This window comes from Colobus angolensis, unplaced genomic scaffold (assembly GCF_000951035.1).
Source record: "Colobus angolensis palliatus isolate OR3802 unplaced genomic scaffold, Cang.pa_1.0 Scaffold7, whole genome shotgun sequence".
Lineage (NCBI taxonomy): Eukaryota > Metazoa > Chordata > Mammalia > Primates > Cercopithecidae > Colobus > Colobus angolensis.
The window spans coordinates 1257453-1283209 of NW_012120709.1; the positions used below are offsets into that span (position 1 = coordinate 1257453).

General features: G+C 40.6%; 1 protein-coding gene across 1 annotated transcript in view; it reads left to right on the top strand.

Moving 5' to 3' along the window:
* Positions 1–19164, top strand: part of ENDOD1 (endonuclease domain containing 1) — a 43860-nt gene extending 24696 nt beyond the window's left edge. Inside the window, exon 2 of the mRNA XM_011926584.1 lies at positions 14937–19164. Within this exon, the coding sequence (XP_011781974.1) occupies positions 14937–16139 (1203 nt within the window). The 3' untranslated portion in view covers positions 16140–19164. The remainder of the gene's footprint in view (positions 1–14936) is intronic.
* Positions 19165–25757: the final 6593 nt, after the last annotated feature.

Consider the following 25757-nt stretch of genomic DNA (forward strand, 5'->3'; position numbering starts at 1 on the left):
ATGTCTCTTCAAATCTTTTGCTCATTTTTTATTATGTTTGATTGATTGATCGATTAACTGATTGATTGATTTTGAGACAGGCTCTCACTCTGCTGCGCAGGCACAGTCTTGGCTCACTGCAGCCTCTACCTCCTGGGCTCAAGTGATCTTCTTACCTCAGCTTCCTGAGTAGCTGGGACTACAGGTGCACACAACCATGCCTAGCTACTTTTTTGTAGAGATAAGTTTCACTATGTTGCCCAGGCTGATTGCCCATTTTTTAAATTGGATTATTACTTTTTTTTCCTATGGAGTTGTTTGAACTTTTTATATATGCTGGTTATTAATCCCTTGTCATATGGGTAGTTTGCAAATATTTTATCCCATTCTGTGGGTTGTCTCTTCACTTTACTGTTTCCTTTCCTGTGTAGAAGCTTTTTAAACTTGCTGTGATCCATTTGTCCATTTTTGTTATGGATGTCTGTACTTATGGGATATTACTCAAGAAATTGCCCGGAGCAGTGTCCTAGAGCGTTTCCCCAGTGTTTTCTTGTAGTTTCATAGTTTGAGATCTTAGATTTAAGTCTTTTATTCATTTTGATTTGACTTTTGTATATGGTGAGAGATAAGGATCTGCTTTTATTCTTCTGCATATGAATATTCAGTTTTCCCAGCCCCTTTTATTGAAGAGACTGTATTTTCCCTAGTGTGTGTTCTTGGCACCTTAGTCAAAAATGAGTTCACTGTAGGTGTGTGGATTTGTTTCTGGGTTATTTATTCTGTTCCGTTGGTCTATGTGTCTGTTTTTATACCAGTAACATGCCATTTAGGTTACCATAGGTCTGTAGTATAATTTGAAGTCAGGTAATATGATTCCTCCAGTTTTGTTCATTTTACTTAGGATAGCTTTGGCTATTCTGGATCTTTTGTGGCTACATATAGAAATTAGGATTGTTTCTTCTGTTTCTGCGAAGAATGTCATTGTTATTTTGATAGGGATTGCACTGAATCTGTAGATTGCTTGGGTAGTATGGACATTTGAATAATACTGATTCTTCTATGAACATGGAATATTTTTCCTTTTTCCTGTGTGTCCTCTTTGATTTCTCTCATTAATGTTTTATAGTTTTCATTATACAGATCTTTTACTTCTTTGGTTCAGTTAAATCCTAGGTATTTACTTTGATTTGTGGCTGTTTTAAATGGAATTACTTTTCTATTCCTTTTTCTGATTATTCACTGTTGGCATATAGAAATGCAACTACTTTTTTGTAGTCGATTTTGGGTCCTGCAACTTAACTGAATTTGTTTATCAGTTCTACTAAGTTTTTTGTGGAGTCTTTAGGTTTTTAATATAAGATTATATCATCTGCAAACAAGGATAATTTGACTTCTTCCTTTCCAATTCGAATGCCCTTTCTTTCTTTCTCTTCTCCAATTGCTCTAGCTAGGACTTCCTAGCTGTGTTGCTTAGTGATGGTGAAAGTGGGCATCCTAGCCATGTTTCATATCTTACAGGAAAGACTTTCAGTTTTTCCCCATTCAATATGATCTTAGCTGTGGGTCTGTTATATATGCGTATAATTATGTTGAGGTATGTTCCTTCTATGCCCACTTTTTTGAGGGGTTTCATCATGAAGGGATGTTGAATTTTGTCAAATGCTTTTGCATCATCAGTGGAGATGATAATAAGGTTTTTGTCCTTCATTCTGTTGATATGATGTGTCACATTGATTGATTATGTATGTTGAACCATCCTTGCATCTCAGGAATAAATCCCAGTTGGTTATGATGAATGATCTTTTTAATGTGTTATTGAATTTGGCTTGCTAATATTTTGTTGAGGATTTTTGCATCAATATTCATCAGAGATATTGGCCCCTGGTTTTCTTTTTGATGTGTCTTTGTCTGGTTTTGGTGTCAGAGTAATACTGACCTCATAGAATGAGTTTGGAAGTATTCCCTTCTTCTCTGTTTTTTGGAATAGTTTGAGTAGGATTGGTATTAGTTCTTCTTTAAATGCCTGGTAGAATTCAGCAGTGAAGTCATTAGGTCCCAGGATTTTCTTTACTGGGAGACTTTTTATTACAGCTTCTCATTACTTGTTATTGGTCTGTTCAGGTTTTGGATTTCTTCCTTGTTCCATTTTGGTTGGTTGTATGTGCCTAGGAATTTGTCCATTTCTTCCACATTTTCCAATTTATTGGCATACAGTTGCTCATAGTAGCCACTTATAGTAGATACTTTAAATTTCTGTAGTATCAGTTGTAATGTCTCCTTTTCCATCTCTGATTTTCTTTATTGGGTCTTCTCTCTTTTTCTCTTAGTTGCTCTGGCTAAAGGTTTGTCACTTTTGTTTAACTTTTAAAAATATTAACTTTTTGTTTCATTCATCTTTTGTATTGTTTTCTACATTTCAATTTCTTTTATTTCTGTTTTGATCTTTATTATTTCTTTTCTTCTGCTAATTTTGGGCTTGGCTTACTCTTGCCTGTCTTATTCTTTAAGATGCAACATTAGGCTGTTTATTTGACATTTTTCTATTTTTCTGTTGTAGGCACTTATACCTATAAACTTCCCTCTTAGTACTGCTTTTGCTGTATCCCATAGGTTTTGTTATGTTGTGTTTCCATTATTATTTGTTTCAAGAAATTTTTCAACTTCCTTCTTAATTTTGTCATTGACCCACTGGTCATTCAGGAGCATACTGTTTAATGTCCATGTATTTGTATAGTTTCCAAAATTCTTATTGTTATTGATTTCTGTTTCATTGTGTTCAGAGAAGATACTTGCTATTATTTCAGTTTTTAAAATGTCTTCAGCTATGTTTTGTGACCTAACATATGGTGTATCATTAAGAATGATTCATATGCTGAGGAAAATAATAGGATTAAATACCTATTAGATCTATTTATAATGCAGATTAAGTCTGATGTTTCCTTGTCTTTGATTTTCTCTCTAGAAAATCTGTCCAATGCTGAAAGTGGTGTGTAGAAATCTTTAGCTATTGTCATATTGAGGTGCATCTCTCTCTTTAGCTCTAATAGTGTTTGCATTATAGGCTGGACGCAGTGGCTCATGCCTGTAATCCCAGCACTTTGGGAGGCCGAGGCAGGCAGATCACTTCAGGTCAGGAGTTCCAGACCAGCCTGGCCAACATGGCAAAAATCTGTCTCTACCAAAAGTACAAAATTAGCCAAGTGTGGTGGCGCGTGCCTGTAATCCTAGCTACTTGGGAGGCTGAGGCAGGAGAATTCCTTGAACCCGAGAGGCTGAGGTTGCAAAAGCTGAGATTGCACCGCTGTACTCCAGCCTGGGCAACAGAGCGAGACCCTGTCTCAAAAAAAAAAAAAAAAAAATTGAGCTGTATATCTGGGTGCTCCAATGTTGGTTGCTTATGTATTTAAAATTTTTATATCCTCTCACTGAATTGACCCCTTTATCATATATAATAATCTTCTTTGTCTCTTCTTATAGTATTTATCCTGAAATCTATGTTGTCTGGTATAAGTATAGTGACTCCTGCTCTCTTTCGATTTCCATTTACGTGGAATATCTTTTTCCATGCTTTATTAGCATGGAAAAGACACAGTCTATGTGTGTCTTTATGGGTGAAGCATGTTTCTAGTAGGTAACTGATCAATGAGTTTTGTTTTTTCATCCATTCTGCCCATTTGTGTCTTTTGATTGGATAATTTAGTCCATTTACATTCAATGTTATAATTGATAAGTAAGGACTTACCCCTGCCATTTTGTTGTTTTCTGGTTGTCTTGTGGTCATCTCTTTCTTCTTTCCTTTCTTCCTGTCTTCCTTTTAGTGAAAGTGATTTTCTCTGGGGATATGTTTTAGTTTCTTGCTTTTTATTTTTTGTGTATCTGTTGTATATTTTTTGGTTTGAGGTTACCATGAGGCTTGCAAATACTATCATTATTTTAAGCTGATAAAAATTTAATGCTGTTTGCATAAGCAAACAGATAAACATGCAAAAAGAAAACTAATAAAAACCCTACACCTTAAGTTAATTCCCCTACTTTTTCACTTTTTGTTGTTTCTATTTATATTTTATTGTACTGTCTGTGTCCTGGAAAGTTGTTGCATAAGCAAACAGATAAACAAGCAAAAAGAAAACTAATAAAAACTCTACACCTTAACTCGATTCCCCCACTTTTTCACTTTTTGTTGTTTCTGTTTATATGTTATTGTACTGTCTGTGTCCTAGAAAGTTGTTGTGGTTACAATTTTTTATTGGTTCATCATTTAGTTTTTCTATTTAAGATAAGAGTAGTTTACACACCACAGTTCCAATGTTATAATATTCTGTGCAGTTACTATGACCAGTGAATTTTGTACTTTCACATGATTACTTATTGCTCATTAACATCCTTTTCTTTCTGATTGAAGTACTCCCTCTGGCATTTCTTGCAGAACTGGCCTGGTGTTGATAAAATCTCTCAGCTTTTGTTTGTCTGGGAAAGTCGTTATTTCTTCTTCATGTATGAAGGTAATTTTACTGATGTACTACTCTAGAGTAATAATTTCTTTCCTTCAGCACTCTAAATATGGAATGCCACTTTTCCCTGGCCTATAAGGTTTCCACTGATGAAAAGTCTGTTAACAGGCATATTGGAGCTCCGTTGTATTTTATGTTTCTTTCCTCTGGCTGCTTTTAGGATTCTTTCTTTATCATTGACCTTTGGAAGTTTGGATTAAATCTCTTGGTCTTCTTTGGGTTAAATCTACTTAGTGTTCCATAACCTTCTTGTACTTGGATATTGATATCTTTCTCTAGGTTTGGGAAGTTCTCTGTTATTATCCCTTTGAATAAACTCTCTACTTCTATCTCTTGCTCTACGTCCTCTTTAAGGCCAGGAATTCTTAGATTTGCCCCATTGAGGCTATTTTCTAGATCTTGTAGGTGTACTTCATTGTTTTTTATTCTTTTTCTTTTGTCTCTTGTGACTATGTATTTTCAAATAGCCTGTCCTTAAGTTCACTAATTCTTTCTTCTGTTTGATCAGTTATGCTATTAAAAAGCTCTGATGCATTCTTTAGTATGTCAATTGCATTTTTCAGCTCCAGAATTCCTGCTTGGTTCTTTTTAATGATTTCAATCTCATTTTTAAATTTATTCTGATAGAACTCTGAATTCCTTCCCTGTGTTATCATGAATTTCTTTGAGTTTCCTCAACACATCTATTTTGAATTTTGTCTGAAAAGTCACATGTCTCTGTTTCTCCAGGATTGGTCCCTGGTTCTTTATTTAGTTTATTTGATGAGGTGATGTTTTCCTGGATGGTCTTGATACTTGTAGATGTTTGCCTGTGTCTGGGCATTGAAGAGTTAGGTATTTATTGTAGTCTCCTCAGACTGGGCTTGTACCCATCCTTCTTGAAAGGCTTTCTAGAGATATGAAAAGACTTGGGTGTTGTGATCTATGCAGTATCTGCTTTAGGCGGCATCCCAAGCCCAGTAACACTGTGGTTCTTGCAGACTCATAGTGGTACCACTTTGATGGTCTTGGGATAAGATCAGAAAGAATTCTCTGGGTTACCAGGCAGAGTCTTTTGTTTTCTTCTCTTACTTTCTCTCAAACAGACAGAGTCTCTCTCTCTGGTCTGAGCCACTTGGAGTTGTGGATGGAGTGACACAAGCATCCCTGTGGCCGCCACCACTAGGACTGTGCTGGGTCAGACCTGAAGCCAGCACAGTACTTGGTTCACCCACAGCATGCTGTAACCACTCCCGGGCTACTGCCTTTGCTCAAGGACATTGGGCTCCACAATTAGCAGGTGGCAAATCCAGCCAGGCCTGTGTCATTTCATTCAGGGCAGTGAGCTCCCCCAGGCCCTGGGCATGTCCAGAGGTGCCATCTGGGAGCCAGGGACTAGAGTCAAAAACCTTAGAAGTTTACTTGGTATTCTAGTCTACTTCAGCTGAGCTGGCATTCCAACCACAAAAATGCAGTCCTTCTCACTCTTCTCTCCCCTTTCCAAAGGCAGAGGAGCCTTACCCTGTGGGCTCTGACACTACCACCACAGTCTTTTGGGGAGTACTGCCAGAATACCACTGCCAGTGTTCCCTCACAGTCTCTTAAGTCAGCTTGTAGCAAATGTTGCTTGGCCTGGGACTTAACCTTAGAGGGCAATGGGCTCCCCTCTGACCCAGGGCAGGTCCAGAAAGGCTATCCAAGAGCCTAGTCCTAGAATCAGGGACCCCAAGAGCCCGCTTGATGCCCTCTGTGGCTGAGCTGATACCCGAGGTGCATGATAGAGTCCTCTTTACTTTTTCCTCCACTTTTCTTGGGCAGAAGTCTCTCCCTGTAGCCATCACAGCTGGTGCTGCGCTGAATCTCACCTGAAGCCGGCAAGTCTCAGAGTCTCATCTAAGGCCCGTGACATGCTTACCTAGGTATTGCTGCTGATTATTAAGGGCCCAAAAGCTCTTCAGTTAGCAGGTGATGAATCCTGCCAGGACTAGGTCCTTCACTTCAAAACAACAGGTTTTCTTCTGGCCCAGTGTATCTAGAAATGTCATCCAGGGGCTAGGGCCTAGAAAGGTGGCCTCACAACTCTGACCAGTGCCCTATCCTGCTGTGGCTGAGCTGGTATCCAAAATGCAGGACAAAGCTCTTTCCATTCTTCTCTCTCCACTTCTCAAGCAAAAGGAAGAGGTCTCTTTTGGAGCTGTAAACTGTGCAACCTGGGGTTAGGGGAGGGGTGATGCCAGCACTCCCTTAGCCGCCTTGACTGGTGTCTCAGTGGATCACATGCCCTCTAGATCACTGGTTCTGGGCCTAGTTCACACTAGGACTCACCTAGGAGTTGCAGCCCCTGTGGCCTAGACTGCCTTTGAAGTTTATTTAGCCCACGGCAGTTTAGCCCACCGTGGCGAGGCTGGTGGAAAGTCAAGTGCCAGACACAGGGATTGGCAGCTTTTCTCTGGCTAGGGCTGGTTTAATACTGTCCCTCCATGGGCAGGCATTGGCTGAGTTTGGTCCAGTTTTGCTTCCTGCTGTGTAACAAGGGCAGCACTGAGTTCAGTGCCTCACAGTTGCTGTACTCCCCTCTCCCTAGTGCGTAGAGTTGCTCTCTGCACCATGCCAGTGCTGCTGTGGGATGGTGGAGGGGTGGTGGTGATTCAAGATTGTTTTTCCTATGTCTTTAGTGCCTCTTTTAGTGATACGAAGTTAAGACCAGGTACTGTGAGTGCTTACCTGATTTTTGGTTCTTATGAAGGTAATTTTTTGTGTAGATAGTTATTCAATTGGTGTCCTTATAGGGGAATGATCAGTGGAGCCTTCTATTCTGCCATCTTGCTGTGCTCCCTCTTCATTTTCTTCTTCAGTGAATGAATCTCAGTGTGCCTCAGTTTCCTCACCTCTCTTGTATGTGGTAGTAATAATACATAGTTGTTGCAAGTTTAAATGAGAGGATAGTTAGCTCAGCCCCTTTCTGATGTATTAATAATACATGTGGAGCTCATGGAAGAATGTTTGGCATACAGTGCTTAATAGATGATGGTGGTTGTTGTTATTTTCAGTTTCAGTGCTTCCTCCTGCAGTGCCAGTCATCGGTAATACAGGCTTAACAAATATTGTTGAATGGGTGAATGTTTCCCCTCCAAAACTCTTTTCAATTTTTCATTGTTTTCCTTACATGCATATTATCATAAAAATTCAGCTTCCCCTCATTTAATTCTGAAACAAACAAACCAACCAACCACCTATGGATTTAAATAGGTTTTACTGTCTGTTACAAGAAAACAGACCAGCTCTTTGAGATAAATTTTTTTCTTGATACTAGATTTCAAAAGGAATTTATTATAAGATTATTTATGGGGCAGCAGGCCAGTAGAGCGAAGACAGCTCATTTTTCTAAAACCTACTTAACATGTTGAGATTAGAAATAAATTTTTCCATTAAATACAGGAACTGTATCAAATTACATTGACAGTCCAGGGGGATTAGGAAGCTGGGAGGTGGAAAAGACAGAGCTTTGTGTGTTCCCCTATATCTAGAGATTCCAGTGGGATACTAAAGAGGAAGATCAGTGGTGTGTGCAAATGGGCAGGTATAATTCAGAAATTGCCATCTGAAATAACCTCTTACATCATAGGTTTATTTTTGTCTTTAGGGAGCAATGTTGTCAGTAATTTACTATAATTGCAATAACCAGATCATTAAACCATGTCTGTAGAGAGCATGGAAAAATACAGCTGCCCTTTAAGTGACAATGTATCAAAGAATATACTAAGACTATTTTAATCAAATAGTATTACTATTGTTATTTTTCTTTTTTTTTCTTTTCATTGTTTGAGACAGAGTCTTGCTCTGTCATCCAGGCTGGAGTACAATGGCGTGATCTCAGCTACTGCAACCTCCACCTCCCTGAGTTCAAGCCATTCTCATGCCTCAGCCTCCCAAGTAACTGGGACTACAGGCACATGCCACCATGCCTGGGTTTTTTTTGTTTGTTTGCTTTGTGCTTTTTTTTTTTTTTTTGTATTTTTAGTAGAAACAGGATTTCACCATGTTGGCCAGGCTGGTCTTGAACTCTTGACCTAAAGTGACCAAGTTCCAACCACTCAGCCTCCCAAAGTGCTGGGTTTATAGGCACGAGCCACAGTGCCTGGCCTATTACTATTTTTAATACAGTTTCCTATAGATGAAGTGGGCATTTAAGTTACACACACATGCGTGCATGCGCGCGCGCACACACACACACACACACACACTTCGGTATTCCTTCAGAAAATGAGAGCTTACCAAGACATATTTAGTTGTTTTGTAGAGTTAAGTGAGCATGGTAATGATGGGAGCTGGTACACTGATTTTATTTAGATTTTTCAGATGATTCTTCAACAAAAACTATTAAAACATGAGTCATCTTTGGATCAGAAGAAAGTCTTGTCATTGGTTAAAAAGCTGGTCTTAAACAGGGAGATAGCATAGTGGGCTCATGGGCATTTCCCTCAGTGGAAATCAGTTAGCATGGTATTAAAAGGTCCTAGGGGCAGGGCGCTGTGGCTCACGCTTGTAATCCCAGTACTTTGGGAGGCCAAGGCGGGCAGACCACTTAAGGTCAGGAGTTCGAGACCACCCTGGCCAACATGGTGAAACCCTATCTCTACTAAAAATACAAAAATTAGCTAGGTGTGGTGGCACGTGCCTGTAATCCCAGCTACTCCGGAGGCTGAGGAAAGAGAATTGCTTGAACCTGGGAGGCAGAGGTTGCAGTGAGTCAATATCAGGCCACTGCACTCCAGCCTGAGCGACAGAGCAAGACTCCGTCTCAAATAAAAATAAAAATAAAAGGTCCTAGGATTTATATATTTTTATAAATGATATGTTAAAGTGACTTCATAATGTAATGTCCAGTTTTTTTGACAACTTCAAGTTGCAAAAGATAAAATTGACGGAAATGAATTTCAGGGAGATAGAAATACTTGCATGAACAGACAAAAGAGCGGTGGGTAATAGTTAATACAAAGGAATTAGTAAGGAAACAGAATCAGATTGTTTACAAAGTGGCCAATGTGATTTAGGAAAGGCGGAGAGTCCCTGTAGCCTATTGTTAGTGAGAGGCTTCAGCCTATATAGTTCTTGTTACCATCAGTAAAAGTGTTGAAAAATACTGTCCTACTCATACCAAACATTGATTCAGGAGGTGGTATAAATACCAAAAAAAAAAAAAAGAAAAAGAAATTTAAGCAAAGCAGATACATGTTGGGATGATAAATCTATAATGAGTTATAAAAGGAAACAAGGCTTGCTTTAGGAGAAACGTTTTAAACCTGAGACAATGGAGAAAATATCTGGTCAACTGAGCAGATGTGGAATTCCTTTCCTCACACTGCAAACACATCGAATATTAGATAAAATGTATCATTTTTCTGACTGGATGTGGTGGTTCCATATTTGCTCTGCTTTCTCCATGTGAAAACCCTGAACTGAGAAAATAACTCAGAAGCTGGTCCCAATTCATAGAATTCTGTAGGGACCTGGCAGGGGCAACTTCAAAAGCAATCCTATTGGGTTTTGGTTGTTTTGGATTTTTTTTTTTTTTTGACAAAACACCATGGACCTCTCATGAGATAAACTCATCAGCAGAAATTGCAAAGTACTTAGCTATACACACTCCTTGAAGTCAACCAGTAGAAGCAACAAAATAAACTGAAAAACCAAATAGAGAAATCTTAAAGGAATTTTAAAAATAAATGTCTAAACTGCTAAAAGATAAAAAAGGATTTCCCAAGAGAAAAAAAAAAAAGGAGAATTTGAAATAAAACAATAGAAATGCTAGAAAAAAAAATCATTGAAATGGAAAAAGCTCCATTCCTGCTACTAATTATTGGAATACTGGAAAATTTCTTCATCATTCTGCGTCTTGGTTTCCCTATCTGTAAAATAAAGTAAAAATGCTTCCATATAATGTTATATTGAAAGCATTAAATAGGTAGTTCAAAAAATATTGGTCTCCAATCCATCTCCCCATCACTATATAGGTATAGTAGTAGCCAGATATTCTGTCTCAATTTTAGATACTATGTTCTATCTTGTCATCAAACCATAGAACCAGGTTTGGAGTTCATAAGAATATAGTAAACATGAATATGAAGTTCTGAAGAAAGCAGGGGAAGGGGAGGGAAGATGTTCCCAAAGCTGCCAGTATTTCTGGAGCATATGATTTAGTTACTGCTTTGCCTTGGAAGGCCCAGGGCAGTGGGGTGCACAGGACCCAGTACCGAACTGGGCCATGGCCTTCCCAGCCACCTTGGTTCCATCCTGGCTTATTTCCCATGTAAGTGTATGGGAAATTTCCCTGTGGAGTTGGGCAGAAAAGGCCTTACCTGGTTGTCAGGTGCAAAGCTGTGGCTGAAATCTGAAGCCCCCTGAACTCAAGTGATCTAAGAGGATGCTGAAACACCCAGCTTAGTCTTCTCTGATCGCAGCACTGGAAGACCACGCATAGCAGTTTGGGAGTGAATCAACCCCCACAGTCTTTGTAAGTCCATTGTAAGTCCTGGTTTCTGCTTAACAATGGGACACTCTGTCTCTTACACATGCGTGCACATTCTCTCTCATTTACTTCTCTCTCGTTTGCTTCCCTTTTTTATCCTCCCCTGTTCTCCTTCTGCCTCTTTCTTTTGCCTCCTCCCCTTCCTCATCCAAGTCCCTCTTCTCTGCTCATTTTTTAGGCCTTCCATCAACCCCTGCACTTTTCACCCTTGGGTGGCTCTTGGGCTAAAGACACTCCAGCATGCTCCCGCAATGCTCTGCCACAGGGTTATCAATTCAAAAACAATCTTTAGTTTCCCTAGAAGGAATGAAGGCACTGCACCAGGCTAAATGCATACCAAATGCCCCAGTAACCATGGAGAAATGTACATCTTAAAACCCTGACCTTACACCCAAGTCTCCGTAGATCTTGGCTCTGCTATATCCTGGTCTTATGATTAAAAAATGAGGCTAATGTTTCCTTGGGATGTATCTTTCAGATATAAGAGAGCAGAGACAGCAGCTTAACCAAGTGAATGAGCTTCTTATCTCTATCCTACAAAGGATGTGGTAGCAGTGAAGAGTACCCAGGATCATTGCTCCTTCTAAGAATGGGGGAAGACATGGAGTGAATGAGTAGGGTCAGCCGATAGATTACTCCATTAGGTTTCAGCAAATATACCAAGTTGTTTATCCATTGCCCTCAGTACCCCTACGCATACCTGCAAGAGAGTGTCTTCATTTGCCATTGCAGAGCCAGAGAGATGCACAGTTGGACTGCCCTCAGACTAGAGGTACAACACAATTCCTATGGCTTTGACTCCCCTTGGGGTTTATTTTATGTTTAGTGAGTAGCACCAATTTTAGAGAATCAGTTACCAATAATTTACTCATTTTAATTAGGTTTGTATTTTTTTATTTCCTTTTGAAAGTAACACATTTTTTTTTTTTTTTTTTTTTGAGACGGAGTCTCGCTCTGTCACCCAAACTGGAGTGCAGTGGCCGGATCTCAGCTCACTGCAAGCTCCGTCTTTCGGGTTCACGCCATTCTCCTGCCTCAGCCTCCCGAGTAGCTGGGACTACAGGCACCCGCCACCTCACCCGGCTAGTTTTTTTGTATTTTTTAGTAGAGACGGGGTTTCACCAGGTTAGCCAGGATGGTCTCGATCTCCTGACCTCGTGATCCGCCCGTCTCGGCCTCCCAAAGTGCTGGGATTACAGGCTTCAGCCACCGCACCCGGCCGAAAGTAACACATATTATGGGTTGATGTGGGTAGGGAGGTACGAGGAGAGAAACAAGAAAATAGAGGAAAAAATATGACTTGCATCCCCAGGAATTAAACAACCATGTTGACATGTCATATGTTTATTTTCAAAATGTTTCCTTACATACTTGAAGGCTTTTAAAAAGTGATTATTTAATTTTATATCCTGCCCTTTCTTTTCAACGTTATAGCATATGTTTTCTCATCATTACGAACCGCTTTATAATTCTAAGTGCTTTTTAATGACTGTTTTTGAGATGGGGGTGTCACTCCCTTACTCGGGTTGGAGTGCAGTTGCACAGTCTCTGCTCACTGCATCCTCTACTTCCCAGGCTCAAGCGATTCTGCCACCTCAGCCTCCTGAGTAGCTGGGACCACAGGTGTGTACCACCATGCCCAGCTAATTTTTTGAATTTTTTTTTTTATAGAAGTGGGGTTTTGCCATGTTGCCCAGGCTGGTCTCAAATGCCTGAGTTTAGGTGATCCACCTGCCTAGGCTGAAGGAGTGTCCTGCCCCTCCACACCTGTGGGTGTTTCTCGTTAAGTGGAACGAGAGACTTGAGAAAAGAAATAAGACACAGAGACAAAGTATAGAGAAAGAAAAGTGGGCCCAGGGGACCGGCGCTCAGCTTACAGAGGACCCACACCGGCCCGGTCTCTGAGTTCCCTCAGTATTTATTGATAATTATGTTTCCCATCTTAAAGATAAGGGAGTGGCTGGACAATAGGATCATTGTAGGGAGGAAATCAGCAGTAAGACATATGAACAAAAATCCCTGTGACATGAATAAGTTTAAATGAAAATGCTGTGCCTTGAGATGCATATGCAAACTCTCCATAAACCTTTTAGCAGCATTGCTCCAGCAAGTCCCACCTTATTCCTAAAGGCAGTTTTCTCCTTGCTCAGTAAACAAAGCATACAATCGGGTTTTGCACGGAGTTGTTCCATTGCCGAGGGACGGGCAGGAGACAAATGCTTTTCTCTTACTTGAGATTAAGAGAATGGTGATGACCTTTAACCAGCAAGCAGCCTTTAGGCACTTGTTTAACAAAGCACATCCTGCACAGCTCAAAATCTATTAAGCCTTAAGTCACCACAGCACATGTCTCTTGCAAGGACAAGGTTGGGGGTAGGGTCACAGATTAACAGCATCTCAAATACAGAACCAAATGGAGTCTCTTATGTCTACTTCCTTCTATATAGACACAGTAACAGGCTGATCTCTCTTTCTTTTCCCCACACTAGGCTCTCAAAGTGCTGGGGTTACAGGCTTGAACCACCATGCCTGGCCATAATGGTTTTTAATGAGTTATTTCTTTGATGGATATAACATAATGTTATTTATGAAACCTTTCCCTGTTTTTGAAAATGTGGGATGGTTCCACTTGCTGCTATTATAAATACTGCCACCCCAGGGCATAAAGACTAACAAGAATGCCTTGAGATTCTAGTATGTGTCAGGCCTTGGGCTGGGTTTTGGGGGAATATACATGGTTCCTCATGTCAAGAATTTACAAGTTAGTTTGGGGGATAATGACATAATCCTAAATTAATCCTAAGCACTTTCCTTTTGTCCTTTCAGATAAGATGAAAATAATCATAAATAATATTGAATTTTTTGTAAAAGAAAGCAGAACCAAGAAAGGATGTATATATTGATTGCAATTGATATATAGCACGTGTCTAGATTGACCAAGACAGAAAATGAATTGTTAATCATAGCAAATATTGGGGAGATTAAGTTCAAACAGCAACTCGTCTAATTTGAATTTTAGTTTTACCTGATAAATATCCAGTAACCAACACCAGACTATACATTTCCCCCATGTAATTTAAATGCACTGATTAGAGTTGATTATTTTTCGTAAATCTAAAAATGTATAAACATTCTTTAGGAACATGTGCATTCAATCGCAACCAACATTGGTGGCTGATTAACTGAGTTGCAGTTCTGGCTTTATTTGCCTGTTGAGATCTACTCCCCCCCCCCTTTTTTTATAATTACTTTGAAGTTCATGGAAAAGTATTCCAAAAGAGAATTATGAAGTTCATGAAACTACAACATTTTTTGTTTGTTTGTTTGTTTGTTTGTTTTGAGACAGAGTCTTGCTCTGTTGCCCAGGCTGGAGTTAAAATAGTGCAATCTCAGCTCACTGCAACCTCTGCCTCCCTGGTTCAAGTGATTCTCCTGCCTCAACCTCCCAAGTAGCTGGGATTACAGGCACCCATCACCACATCCAGCTAATTTTTGCATTTTTAGTAGAGATGGGGTTTCACCATGTTGGCCAGGCTTGTCTCAAACTCCTGACCTCAGGTGATCCACCCACTTCAGCCTCCTGAAGTACTAGGATTACAAGCATGAGCCACGGTCCTGGCCCCAGACTACAGCAGATTTTAAAAAGAACATTACGATGGTGGGTGTGTGTGTGAGTGAAGGGGTGTTACTGTAGATCAGGGTGGGGTAAACACAGGTAATAGACTAGGAAACAGCCTATCTGAAAGATGCTTTGAAACACCAGGATTTTGGTATATTAGAATGAAGTGTGCATGTGCCAGAGAACCAAGTCCTTCCAAACTCAAGCGTTTGAAGTAATAGACCAGTGGGGACTTCTCCAGAGTCTGGGCAGGATGATTCTAGTGCTGCCTCTGTGCTGCAAGCAAGGATACATCTCACCACTTGTTTTCTTCTTTCAGATCGATGACCCCAACAGCAACCTTGAGGAGGCGATTAATGAGGCAGAGGCCATCACCTCTGTGAATAGCCTGGGAAGCAAGCAAGCCTTGAATACAGATTACCTTGATTCTGATTACCAAAGAGGACAGCTATACCCGTTCTCCCTTAGCAGTAATCTCCAGGTGGCCACATTTACTCTCACAAATTCAGCCCCAATGACTCAGTCCTTCCAGGAACGGTGGTACGTGAATCTCCACAGCCTAATGGACCGGGCTTTGACCCCACAGTGTGGCAGTGGGGAAGACCTATATATCCTCACAGGCACAGTGCCCTCGGACTACAGAGTTAAAGATAAAGTGGCAGTCCCTGAGTTTGTTTGGCTGGCGGCCTGTTGTGCTGTGCCTGGAGGTGGCTGGGCCATGGGCTTTGTCAAGCACACCCGGGACAGTGACATCATAGAAGACGTGATGGTAAAAGATCTTCAGAAACTGCTTCCATTTAACCCTCAGCTGTTTCAGAACAACTGTGGTGAAACTGAGCAAGACACAGAGAAAATGAAAAAAATCCTGGAAGTGGTTAACCAAGTCCAGGATGAAGAACGAATGGTGCAATCTCAAAAGACTTCTAGTCCCCTCTCTAGCACAAGGAGCAAGAGGTCTGCTCCGTTGCCTCCAGAGGCATCTGAGGGAAGTAGTACCTTTTTGGGAAAACTCATGGGCTTCATTGCTACCCCATTCATCAAGCTTTTTCAATTAATTTATTACCTTGTAGTAGCAATCCTGAAGAACATTGTCTATCTCCTGTGGTGTGTTACCAAGCAGGTGATTAATGGCATAGAAAGTTGTCTTTACCGCCTGGGGTCAGCCACCATCTCATACTTCATGGCCATTGGGGAAGAGTTGGTGAGCATTCCCTGGAAGGTGCTGAAGGTTGTGGCCAAAGTCATCAGGGCTGTTCTCCGGATCCTTTGTTGTCTGCTGAAGGCCATTTGCCGAGTTCTGAGCATCCCTGTCCGTGTCCTTGTGGATGTGGCCACTTTCCCTGTGTATACCATGGGCGCTATTCCAATTGTATGCAAGGACATTGCACTGGGCCTTGGTGGCACTGTCTCACTGCTCTTTGACACTGCTTTTGGTACCCTGGGTGGCCTATTTCAGGTTGTTTTTAGTGTCTGCAAGCGGATTGGCTACAAGGTTACTTTTGACAATTCTGGGGAGTTATAAACTCAAAAAACTAATAGTATCCAGTCACAGTGAATTTGAAAGCTGGAATATTTTGTCTTTACAATGGGTTTCTGTTCACTGTCAGTTATCATTATATTTTGGCCTTTGGTGGGGATGTCTGCTTGTTTTTGCAAAAGAAGATGGCAGAATTTAGACTTGACAGAGGAGAAATGCTCAGGGTGAGATTAGGTGTAGTAATCTGCTGTTTACCTCCAGTTATGTGTGCAAACTCCCAAGCCACTAATAACTTCAGTTATGCACTCTGACATAGATGACCACCTGAAACGCACTGGTATTTATTTCTGATAATTAAAAATTATAGGGGAGGAAAGAATTAGAAAAAGAACAACTTTAAACCAAAGGTGTCTGAGAAAAGGACAAAGGGAGCTTGTTCCTCCCATTGCTTTTTGTGATTTAAGGCAAAACAGATAAAAAAAAAATTCTGCAGCCAATTTCTCAGCATTTGCTTATCTTTCACCCCAACTCAACTGACCCTGGTGGAATGCAGATAATGCCTCTCTGTTGAAATGACTTTGTGGGGATGTAGAATTTTCTATATCTCTTAGCTTTCCTTGGCTCTCAAAGATATGTACAGTTTTCATTTTCCTCCAAAGTTGAATTTTGCTACATTTTTCTTTTAGGTAATTATAAGCACTTTTTAAAAAATAATTTTTAGGTAATGGTAAGCATTTTATGCCAAATGTGGCATAACAGAGTTTGAATTGAAGGGCAAAGTTTTTTTTTTTTTGGCATCTTGAATGGTATAATACAGTCCTCTCAGGTGAAAAGAAGAGAAGAGAAGGTGGACAGCCCTGCTCTTAGTAGGTGCTGCAGATCCAAGGACATCTTTTGCCCAGCTTGGATTAACTTGACGTGTATCCCTGCCTGACAGGGTTGAACTGAAAGATCCATATGTTAAGCTAACATGAAAATTCATATTCTGCAACATACTAGATTTTTCTAATGCATTGAGTAAGTACCTAGTACAGTAAAAATACTCTGACTTATGTCCCTAAATGGTTGTTTTAGTATAACTATATAGAAAAGAGCCACAAAATAAAGATAAAAATTATTCTGGCCATCTCTGAAAAAAAATGTAAAATATTTAAGAATAATTATATCTTAGGAAATTATTTTTATAGTGTGTTTCAGGCTACAAACATAACTCCCCCATTAATACAAGTGAAATGTGAGAGCTCATTCTCAAAATTTTTTTGATCAAGCACTTGTCATTTTAAATCTTGCGCTAAAAAATGTAACAAGAGGGACCAAACTTTGCTTCCCACAATTGGGGTGGAATCATCTGGATTTTTTCTGAATGTTTTAAAGAATTGCTGAGAGGTAGGAAACAGCCAAGTATGAAATCCTGATCTTGGAGCTACAGCCCTGGATCAATCAGAAAGTTATATGCAAAAATTCGGGGTTCCAACAAGGAGAGAACATGTCAACCATTTGCATGGGGTTGATGAATGAGAAACATGAGTGTAGCAAGAGTTACGTTTTGCAGAATAATAGCAGAGTCACATCCAGAGTAGAACAGCAGCCAGCAAGCTGCCATCCTGATCGGTTTGTGGTGCAAGGTTAGGGAGTACCACATGAGTCCGTGCTAGGGAGATATGCACCAGGCTTATCTAAGAAACTTAAAGCAGTATTTTACCAACACTTGTCTTAGGGAGCATAAAGTTTGGATGTCCCTTTATTTCAGCAGTGTGAAGGTAAAGGGTGAGGGTTTGACTTGATACTGATTGGTCAAGAATCCTGCTGGATAAAGAAAAGGAATTTTAGAAGTGACCAGAGGGACAGTCCAGCCAAACTATTATTTGATAAGGAACCTGAGGCCCCTTAGTTTCGTGGCTGAGAGCAGATTAGGAGCCAACGTTGTTTGCACATGTCCCATCACACCTGGGATGTCAGACATGGGAAGTTCGTGCTATTATTCAGCTGCCTCCCTGGACCGTGGCAAGATTTCCTCATCCATCAAACAGACTCCAGGCCCTGACTAATCAGTTGGATTTGGCATGTGTGATGAAAACAATTAGCCGTCCACGTACAACATTATGCTTACTGCATCCCAGGGAAACTTAATTCCCTCCTAGCACATATTTGCATACTGAAAGGCCCGAAAAGGGCATCCATGGCAGCTTGAGCCCCTTAGCACCATGTAAGGAGCACAGCATCCAAACAGCTTCTTGAGAACCATTTGGGAATGTCTTCGTTTTCACATCCAATTGTTTAGTGTCTATTTATTCTTGCATGGCCTGTTTTGAAATCTAAAAAGGGACAATAAAGCAAAAAGTATCAGTAAGGTTAGGTGGCTGAGACCCACTGCCCTGAGCTACTAGTGTGGCTGTGCCCATAGGTCTCTGGAACCATCTGCATTGGACCTGAAGCCACAGCAGGTGGCTGGACTGCTGCCCTGTTCCTAATGAGCTACGCTGGGCTTTCAGGTAGAGGCTGGGGTTGATGAACCCCAACTCTGGCTTAAAGATCTTGCTGTGGCTCTGTTATGTTCTGAGGCCTTGGGATCAGCCTCTTCCTTATTATGGAGCTGATTTTCTAGTCTGTGGATCAGCTATGCCTTTGGACACTTCTCTTTTTCATTGTGCCTTTTGAATGTTGGCTTCTCACTCAGCATCAACCATTTCCACCTAAATGCAGACTAGGGAGTTGGGAGAAGGAACCAAAGTGCAGCACCCTACATTTATTCAGTCATTTGTTCATCTGTCAAACACATATTTGGACATCAAGGTTGCAGAGATCAACAATGCATGGATTCCATCTTTGAGGAGTCAAAGCCTAGTGGAGAGAACACGTAGTACAGTTGTACTTGTAACACATGAAGGACAAGTAAGTGCTGCAGTAAAGGTACTAATAGCATGTTCCTTGGAACAGAGGAAGAGAAACCACAAAACCATGGAAATTAGGGAAGCCTTTACAGAGGGTGTGACAAAACTCAATTTGACATTTTCAAGCTATGTACAATGCTGTGCACCTTGCAGATGCTCAATAAAGTAATTACTGACAACTTTTTAGCAGTTCCGTAAAATATCTAAAAGGGGAGAATCCTAATGGTTGTAATGAGGCTTGGGGACTGTGAATTTTTGCCATTTTCTTCTTGATCCACATTAATTCAAGCAGCTTCCAGTCATATCTGACTTTTGTTCATTTCTTTAAATGTTTGCATCATACATGAGAAAACAGAGAAGTCTAGATCAGTGAAACAGGCCTTAGAACTATTTTTCAATGTTATTGCTCTGCAAAGTATTTGGGACAATAAGTGTTTTTGGTATCTTTCATAATTAAGCACCAAAGACTTACTGCTTCACTGAATCTGAATCGCAGAGAAAATTATAGAACCACTTTTATTTGTTTGTTTATTCATTTGGAAACTCCCACAGTGAGAGAAATTACAAGCAGTCTCTGTTGGGGGCTGGTCCTCTCTGTGGCCTTTAGTGGGGTGATCCTCTGGGGTGGAGGTGGCAGTAATTCTTGGCTGCCTTCCCAGGGTGGCAGCATCTTGCCCAAGCTCACCACAAAATATGTGTTTTTTCAAATGTTACACTACAAGCAATATAGTGTGGACTGCTTGCCTTTCATTAATGGGTTCTCAGTCTTCCCATTGTCTCTCTCTGTAGGTATTTTCCCCCAGATCATGGATTGATCTCTAACAATACTACCCTCCAAGTCAATTTTTAATCTTAAATTTCAACAAAGAAAGTGCTCATAACCACTTATCATCCTCAATTATCCATGGTGAGGAGGTGGATGTAAGATGACTTCTGGAGGTCAGTACTTCCTTGTGGTTAAGAGCCCACATTGCAGAGTCAAAATGATGTAGGCACAAATCCTGGCCTCCCCACTTATTGTGTGATCTTCGGCAAGTTACTCACCTGAGCTTTCTCATCTACACAATTATGAGTACCTACCTCAGAGGGTTGCTATGAGCATTAAATGAGTTAATGAACATAAAGCATTCATCACTTACCATGCTTGGCACATAGTAAGTGCTCAGCAAATGTTAAATTATTGTTGCCAGATCTGTGGTGGGCAATGATATTTACACTACTTGGACAAAATTGGTTTGATGGTGCCTTAGAGGTCAGGATGTGTCTAGATCAACGCTGTCAGAACCAGGATCAAAGTATGGTCTGGGAGTCAAAGTCATGAATGAAAATGAAACAAGCCAGAACCTCATCAGTGGTGTCCATGAATCTGAAGGTACAAGTGAGGGTTGGACCTGGAGTCTCAAAAGAGGAGGGTCAGAAAACTGAAACTCAACATGTGTCCAGCACTATTTATTCAGTTTTATTTCATAATCAAGCCTCCAAAATCCAAACGCATTGTCAGCATCTGCTTTGAAGGTAAGCACTGCAGGTAGGATGAGGCAACCCAAAGATGGCATTGAGAAAGAGGCAGAGCCTCTTGGACGCTGTGCCTGGTGAGTGTGGGTTGGTGCGGGAAAGGCAAGTGATCATTCTGGTACAGGGCCTTGGGGTTAACTAGTTTTAGTCGCCCTATGATGTTTTTGGGGAAGTCTTCAAACCCTTGTGAGATTTAATTCCTTATCTGTAAAATGTGGGCAATAAAAATATCACCCCATAGGGCTTTTGTAAAGATCAAGTGAAATCAGCTTTGTAAACTATCAAGTGTCATAAAAATATAAAGATTAATAATTATAAGTTTCCAAGGTTGGTCCTATTTCTTTAAAAATTGGTTCATACTTCCATTTTTTAAAAGGTGAGTAGATGTGAATAAAAATTAAAGTGGTTATTCAGAAAGCGTAAATGGCTTAGTCAGAAATTGGGTTTGACAATAAATGTTGAACATTATGTCTTGGGAACTTAAGATCCTCAGAATGCTGCCTCATCCAACTTTAAGTCCTACTTTCTTAAAACCCAATCAATCCCATTTTCAGTAGATTCCTCCACATACCTCATGTCCATTTGCTTTCCTCCTCCTGTCTGGGTCGGCTGAATCATTGAAATGAGTAATAGGCACTGAAATGAAAGACACCATATGAGTCTTGTAAAACCTGAAAAGAAACAAGTGTGAGACAGTGAACAGTCCTGGTGAGTCTCTGAGAACTGGCAGAAGCTGCCTAGACCGCCCCTGGCAGCCTGCACACTGAAGGCCAGCCCAGGCCTGCTACTGACATCTGTCCCTGAGAACATCAGACAGCAGCTTCTGGGCTTTAGTTTATTTAGGCTGTACCAAGTGTATGTTTCTCCAGCATACGTGCTGATTTGGCATATCCAGATGTGTTATGTTTACTGCATTTAGAAGGAAACTTCCAGGGAAATAGAAATCTCAGAGGTGAGGAAGAGACAGACTTGTGTAAAGGGGAGAGTGCACCTGGAAAGCAGGAGCCCTGAGTTTCTCTCCTCTGAGTTACTGTACGTTTTCTGGATATCATCATTGGTATATTTGCAAAACAAGAAGAGAGGGCCATCTCTAGAGTATTCTCAAATTTCAGGCAATAAATCCTCGCTTTTCAACAAGTATTTTCATATATTTGGATCACAGAGATTCTGATTGAGTTCTATCAACTTATCTCTCCTATATCTGAGAGTTACCAAAAGTCAGAGAAATTCCCTGCGACATTATCAGGAAGGACAGTGACTGATTTGTCCTGAAAACATCATTATTTTTATTATTATCATCATCAGCATTTCTTCTCCCAAGACTTAGAGAATTAATTAGCAGGGTTGCCTTTAGGTGGTGGCCAGCCTAAGAGTAAGAAATATTAGTAATGTTCCTGGCTTCTATTTAACTCCCTCAGTAGCCTGAAGTGTTGCCAGAAGTCTCACCACTTATCACTCTTCCTGTAGGCTAGGAAAACACAAATAATCTGAAAGAAGTTAACATTGCGTCAATGCTAGCAATTTAGGGTAAATGATTTTATGAAATCCTTCCTACTAGCTGGGAGCAGTTCTACACGCAAGTAATTGTTTTGATTGGTAAGAGGTGTGGTGGGAACACCATACTGAGAGTCAGGAGGTGCCTGTCTTAGACCAGCATCCTGTGGAACTGGAGCCTTAGCCCCAAGTGAGCCCTTTATTGTAAGGGCCGGAGACAAAGTGAAGGACCCTGTAAGATCTTAGAAATAAGGCCACAGAATTTCTCTCTAAATGTCTAATATTAGATCAGTCCATAATGGTTCAAAGTAGAAATGTACACCTGAAAGAAACAACAAGGGTGTTGGGCCTATTGCACTCATAACCAGTGGTGTGCTGGTAAATGTTGAACCACCAGCTTTCTGTGTTTGCAGGGAGAACACCCTGATTTGTAATGTTTGCCAGTTTCTGTGATGTCAATATTTCCATCATAGCTGATGTCAAGCTGCCAATGTGACATCACTGAAAGCAGCCTTGGGAAGGTAGGTACACAGCCTGTGCTCCTGAGCTGCTGCAAGTCGCTGGGAATGTCATCATTGGTACCACCCATACCACTACTTCATCATCCAATTGAGTGCATAAGATACACAGAAGGAATATTTCCAGCAGAAAAGGAGTTGAACAGCTATAGTATGGCAGAGGAAGGGAAATCACTGAGACTGCCCTTTAAGTACTATCTGGGAGAGAGGAAGGCTTGACAATCTGAACTTTACATGTTTTGAAATCCAAAGGCTACATCCCCAACCCTGTAAAATAAATTTATGAGGTTATTTTAGCTCAGTGCCATTAAACAATAACTTATCTAATGCCTCATTTTCCATCTTGTTCCAGTCAAACAAGCTTCTGCTCATGGCCTGGCTTTTTTTCTTTTTTATTATTATACTTTAAGTTCTAGGGTACATGTGCACAACATGCAGGTTTGATACATAGGTATACATGTGTCATGTTGGTTTGCTGCACCCATCAACTCGTCATTTACTTTAGGTATTTCTCCCAATGCTATCCCTCCCCCAGTCCTCCACTCCCCCAACAAGGCCCCAGGGTGTGATGTTCCCTGCTGTATATCCCAGTGTTCTCTTTGTTCAATTCCCACCTATGAGTGAGAACATGTGGTGTTTGGTTTTTTGTCCTTGTGATAGTTTGCTGAGAATGATGGTTTCCAGCTTCATCCATGTCCCTGCAAAGGACATGAACTCATCCTTTTTTATGACTGCATAGTATTCCGTGGTGTATATGTGCCACATTTTCTTAATCCAGTCTATCATTGATGGACATTTGGGTTGGTTCCAAGTCTTTGCTGTTCTGACTAGTGCCCATGACCTGGCTTTCTATGTTAGTTTGCCTCTATGGACCAAGTACACTGAACATACAGATTTCAAATTCTCTTGACAATGCTATAGTAAAGCAACTTGAACAAGTGGTTTTTGATTATGTTTTGGCTTCCTGTGTAGCTTAAGAACATAATGTACATAAGATGATAATGGGAGTGCTGCAGTCTATATATCAGCTCTATTTTTAATGTAAATTAATAAAATGCCATTGTAGTGTTGTCCTTAATCTCTTGTGTGTCCTAGCATGAATCCTTTTCTTAGAGCCTTATTGCTTCCAGAAGCTCAGCAGGGCCCACATCTGAGCTTTCAAATCTGGAAAATATTTCAGGTTGTGGTATTCAAATCAGCAGAGAGAATTCTGCACAGCCTTGGTTAGCTTTCCCTGAAATACCACTGCCACGTTTCCATCTCCTGTCTCGAACTCACCTCTAAGCTCTGCAGCCTCTATCTGTGAATCAGATGTCACAGGATGTGTTGAAAATCAATGCAAACTCATCCTCTGCCATTGGATGGCAGAATGCATTAGTTAGGATACCTTTGCTTGCATGCAATAGAAACCCCTCTCAAACTAGCCTTGTCCCAAATTTACTGGATCATGTAACAAGAATTTAGAAGGGGCCTCTTGAATCAGGTACTCACATAATGACAGAACTCTGTCCGTCATCAACAACTCTGTGTTGTCTTCATTCTCACCTAGAATAAATGGCATTTCTTCATACACTGTGAAGCACAGGGAGCTCTGAATATTAACCCTGATGGTCTCGTATCTGGAGAAGGAAAGCTCCTGTGTTAGTTCTGGCTAGGAGAATCCCCAGGAAGGGTTCTTTTTCCTAGCTGGGTACATGCAATCATTGGGTCAATCACTGTGGCTGGGTGGGTGCAATAAGATGATTGATCCAGACTGGGTTATAGATCCATATGATGGTGTTGCTAGTTCTCATAGGAAGGACAGAGGAGAAGATGCAAGATAGACATCCACAATAGTCCCTCATAGACTGACTTACAGCTTTATTTAAGACATATAATGATGCCCTTTAAATTTATTAGGTGGCTTTTAACTTGCAAAGCTCTTTCATGTTTCAGTGGACCGCATCAGAACCACAGATGTGCTTGGTTTCTCTTAAGAGCAGAAGCTATGGCCAGCATTTCCTCAAGGCCATAACAAGCTAGAGCTGAGTAGACAGGGCAAGCACCCTAGAGTTTGTCACAGTCTCCATCGTGTCTCTAGTGCCTCTCTGACCTGACCCACTTTGTTCATTTAACTTACTTACCTGGCTCCTGTAGCCTTTTGGGTTTGCTGATCCCCAGTGTGATCTCAGGTCATTCACATCTATTCTGTGAACACTAATTATTCCCATTTTGTTTTAAACCAAGATTCAGAGATTCAACTGACTTTCCTAAGGTCACACAATTAGAAGGTGAGACCCAGAATGTAGATTTCAGAGATGAAGGCTGTTCAGTCCCCCACACACGGTTGTAACAGTTATGCACAGATTTCATATCTGCTATGTGAAGGGAGCCCTCTAGGGTTGTGTAGTCAACATTATATGTGGAAGCCCTGAGGCTATTTTCCCTTCCATTTCACCATAGTCATAATACTGTCACAAAGTTAGTTGAAATAATGCACTTCCTTCAAAATTTATTGTAGAACAAGTACTTGTGACTAAGTGAAATGATAAATGATCAGATCGGAACAAATAATTCAGTTAATTATATCACTAAGTCTTACCAGAGACAATAGTAAAACTTGTCTGACTTATGCAAATAATATAGTTAGGTCTGCAGTGGAGAACTCGATCTGTAATGTCCACAACTATTTTAGGAGTGATTTTATTGTCTTGAAATTTTTCTTGCTATACAAATAACCTTAATCTCCCAGTTTCCACATGATTAAAATGAGAGGTCTGCCCTCAGTTTTCTAGTGAGACAATGATGCTTAATCCTGATTGTGTGTTAGAATCTCCAGGGAGGTTTTATTGATTTTTAAACTAATGTTGGGATCCCATCCCTAATGGTTTTAATATAAGCTTCAACAAAGGAGATATACAGATAGCAAAAAGTATACGAAAAGGTGCTCAACCTTATTAGTCATTGCAGAAACGCAATTTAAAATCACAGTGAGATCAACTGTACTCACTATGTAGTATAAGGTAGACCATGCAAGAATGGCGAGGATGTGCAGCAACCGGAGCTCTCATTTAATGTTGGTGGAAATGTAAAGAGGCACAACCACTTTGGAAAGCTGTTTAGAAGTGTCTTAAAATGATAAACTTATGTCCACCATATGATTCAGGCTTTCCACTCCTAGGTATTTATCCAAGAGAAAAGAAAACACACATCAATACAAAGACATACCATGCAATGTGCATGTTCAGAGCAACTTTATTTGTAAC